The 2,345-nt window shown below is 67.0% G+C and overlaps 1 protein-coding gene across 1 annotated transcript in view; it reads left to right on the top strand.

The window, feature by feature from the left end:
- The window catches only part of Aplnr (apelin receptor), a 3,026-nt gene extending 1,530 nt beyond the window's left edge, over window positions 1-1,496 (top strand). The window contains exon 3 of the mRNA XM_033756608.1: window positions 1-1,496. This exon is cut by the window's left edge and continues 415 nt beyond it. Coding sequence (XP_033612499.1) covers window positions 1-125 — 125 coding nt within the window. The 3' untranslated portion in view covers window positions 126-1,496.
- Window positions 1,497-2,345: the final 849 nt, after the last annotated feature.

Below are 2,345 nucleotides of genomic sequence, written 5' to 3' on the forward strand. Positions count from 1 at the left end.
GCGGGGACAAGTCCGCTAGCTGCTCCTCCGGGCACAGCCAGGGCCCCGGGGCCCTCGGGGGCAAGGGCGGGGAGCAGACGCAGGGGAAGTCCGTCCCCTACAGCCAGGAGACCCTCGTGGACTAGGGCTCCCTGCCCCGGGGACTCAGGCGCCCTGCACCGCCCCGGCTCCCTCCTCCCGCATCCGCCACCCTTCCCGGAGGTGGTGTGCAAAATCGCCAACCTCCTAAGCCCCGAGCCTCAGTTTCCGCTCTGTATGAGCAGGGAGAGCCAGTGGGCCCTCCGGGGCTGTGTGGTCCCGACTCAGAAGGAGCTGGCTTCCCCTTCCTACCTCTCCGGCCTCCTTTCTCGCCCTTTTCCAGCCCCTCCTCTCCTGCACCCCCGCTGCCGGGCTGTTTCCTCCCTCGCCTGAGCTCCTGTCCCTGAGGGTGAAGACGTCCCAAGTCCCCGTGGGGAACGGCAGGCAGGGGTGGGGGTGCCCTGTGAGAGCCCAGAAGGAGCCCCCGGCCCTGGTGCCAGCAGCTGCAGAGCCCGGGCTGGCGCTGGACACTGCGGGCACTGGGCCCCAGCGACCCTAACCCTCCCGCTCTCCGCTCGGTCCCCAAGCCTGTCCTTGCTCCTCTGTGGCTTAGAGGGAGCCCAGGAGCTGAGGAAGCTGCAGGCCCCGGAGGTCCTGGCTCCCGGATGGGGGAGGAGGGCTGGAGAGGAGCCCATGGGGGTGGCCCAGCCCTTCCCCCACCCGTGGACCGCACGGCTCTCCCCTCCCCCTCCAGGTTCTGGGGCTGGGGTGTGGCTGGGGGGAAGGGCAAGGACCTGGTTTCCCTCTGCGGCTGAACGTTCAAATCCACACCAACTGGAGTGTGTGAAGGAAGACGGCCAAGCCGACCTTGGCTGACCCCCACGGCGCCCCGCAGAGAGGAAGGGGTTGCGGGGGCGGGGGGCACCGTGAGCACCCCCACTGGATGAGGCCAACGGCGGGTCCGTGTCTGTGTCCGTGGGTGCCGGGCCTTCCGGGGAGCTCCTCCTCGGCCTAGGGCCCTGCAGGCCCTTCCTCCTGGGCCATCTGCCTCCCACTCCTGTTCCCCGGGTCCCCTTGGGCAGGAGGTGCAGGGAGGTTAGAGGTTGGCTTCGGAGGGGTGGGACGGTGCCGGGCCCTGGCGTGATGTCCCCAGGGCTGGCGGAGGTGGCCTCTGGGACAGAACTGAGCGGGGCCTCTGTGAGCTCTGGGAGTGGGGTGGGCAGCCGGGCTCGTCCTTGGGGGACTCAGGACGAAGATGAGACAGGAGGACCCCAGCTTGCCAAGGACACTTTGGCCGCCAGGGTGGAGCCCTTTCTGCAGCAGAGGCAGGAGGATCTCCTGTCTCGGGTCAGAGCCTGCAGGTGGCACAGACCAGACGGCAGAGGAGGTGCTGTTTCCCCCGCGCCCCCGCTCTGGGAGTCCCTGCTGTCCCGACCTGTCGGTCTCTGTAGCTCCCAATAAAGGCGTATCGCGTGACAGTGTGTCTGTCGAAGCTTCTTGCAGAAATGTCTTGGGAGGAAGAGAACCCGGGGCTCAGGGAAGTTTCTGGAGGAGGAGGCGGGTGCTGGGCAGGGGATCGGGAGCCCAGGGGGAGGAGGTGGGAAACTGCAGAGGGGATGAGGAGCAGCAGCAAACAGGCACCAGGAAGAGGGTGGGGAGGAGCCGGGCAGCTCAGCTCTGTGCTCTGAGTCGCAAAGAATAAATGGGCCCTGCTTGTGTGGTCAGAGGATGGGTCTGGGGAAACACAACAGCGTTCCTGTGCATGGAGGCCGACCAGTGTCCGTCCATCCAGCTGTCCGTCCATCATCTCCATCAGCTTATCTTCTCGCGGGGACCCCTTCATTCACTCATGCACTGTCACTCGAGTGTCCACTCAGGTTGTCGGGAAGTTGGCGTCTCTGTCCTCAGTCAGAGCCCTCGATGCCCCTGCGGTGTGGCTGGGCACATGTGGTGACTGAGGACTTGTCCTGGAGGGGTCAGTGGGCAGCACTGCTGAGGAGGACAGCCGGGACAGCCGGGGCTCTGGGCGTCACCCTGCCTGTGGGCTGCTGCCCGAACTCAGCCGCTAGAAGCTCCCTGGATGGTTTCTGGCTGAGGCCAGGCTTTGTGCCTCTACCGCAGGCTTCCTGGGTCACAGTAGTGCCCAGGACCGGAGAGGGGTGGGAGTGGACGGGCGTCGGCCCGGGCCAAGGGGCTGAAATGACCCGGGGGTGCTCGCCACAGCCACGAAGCCTGGTGGGAGGAGACACAGAAGCTGTCACCCCGTGGGGCTGAGTGGGACGGGGTGGCCGGGCTGGGCACCCCCCTGCTGCCCTCACCGTCCAGCT

This window comes from Fukomys damarensis, unplaced genomic scaffold (genome assembly GCF_012274545.1).
Source record: "Fukomys damarensis isolate Sample0158 unplaced genomic scaffold, DMR_v1.0_HiC HiC_scaffold_27, whole genome shotgun sequence".
Taxonomy (NCBI): Eukaryota; Metazoa; Chordata; class Mammalia; order Rodentia; family Bathyergidae; genus Fukomys; species Fukomys damarensis.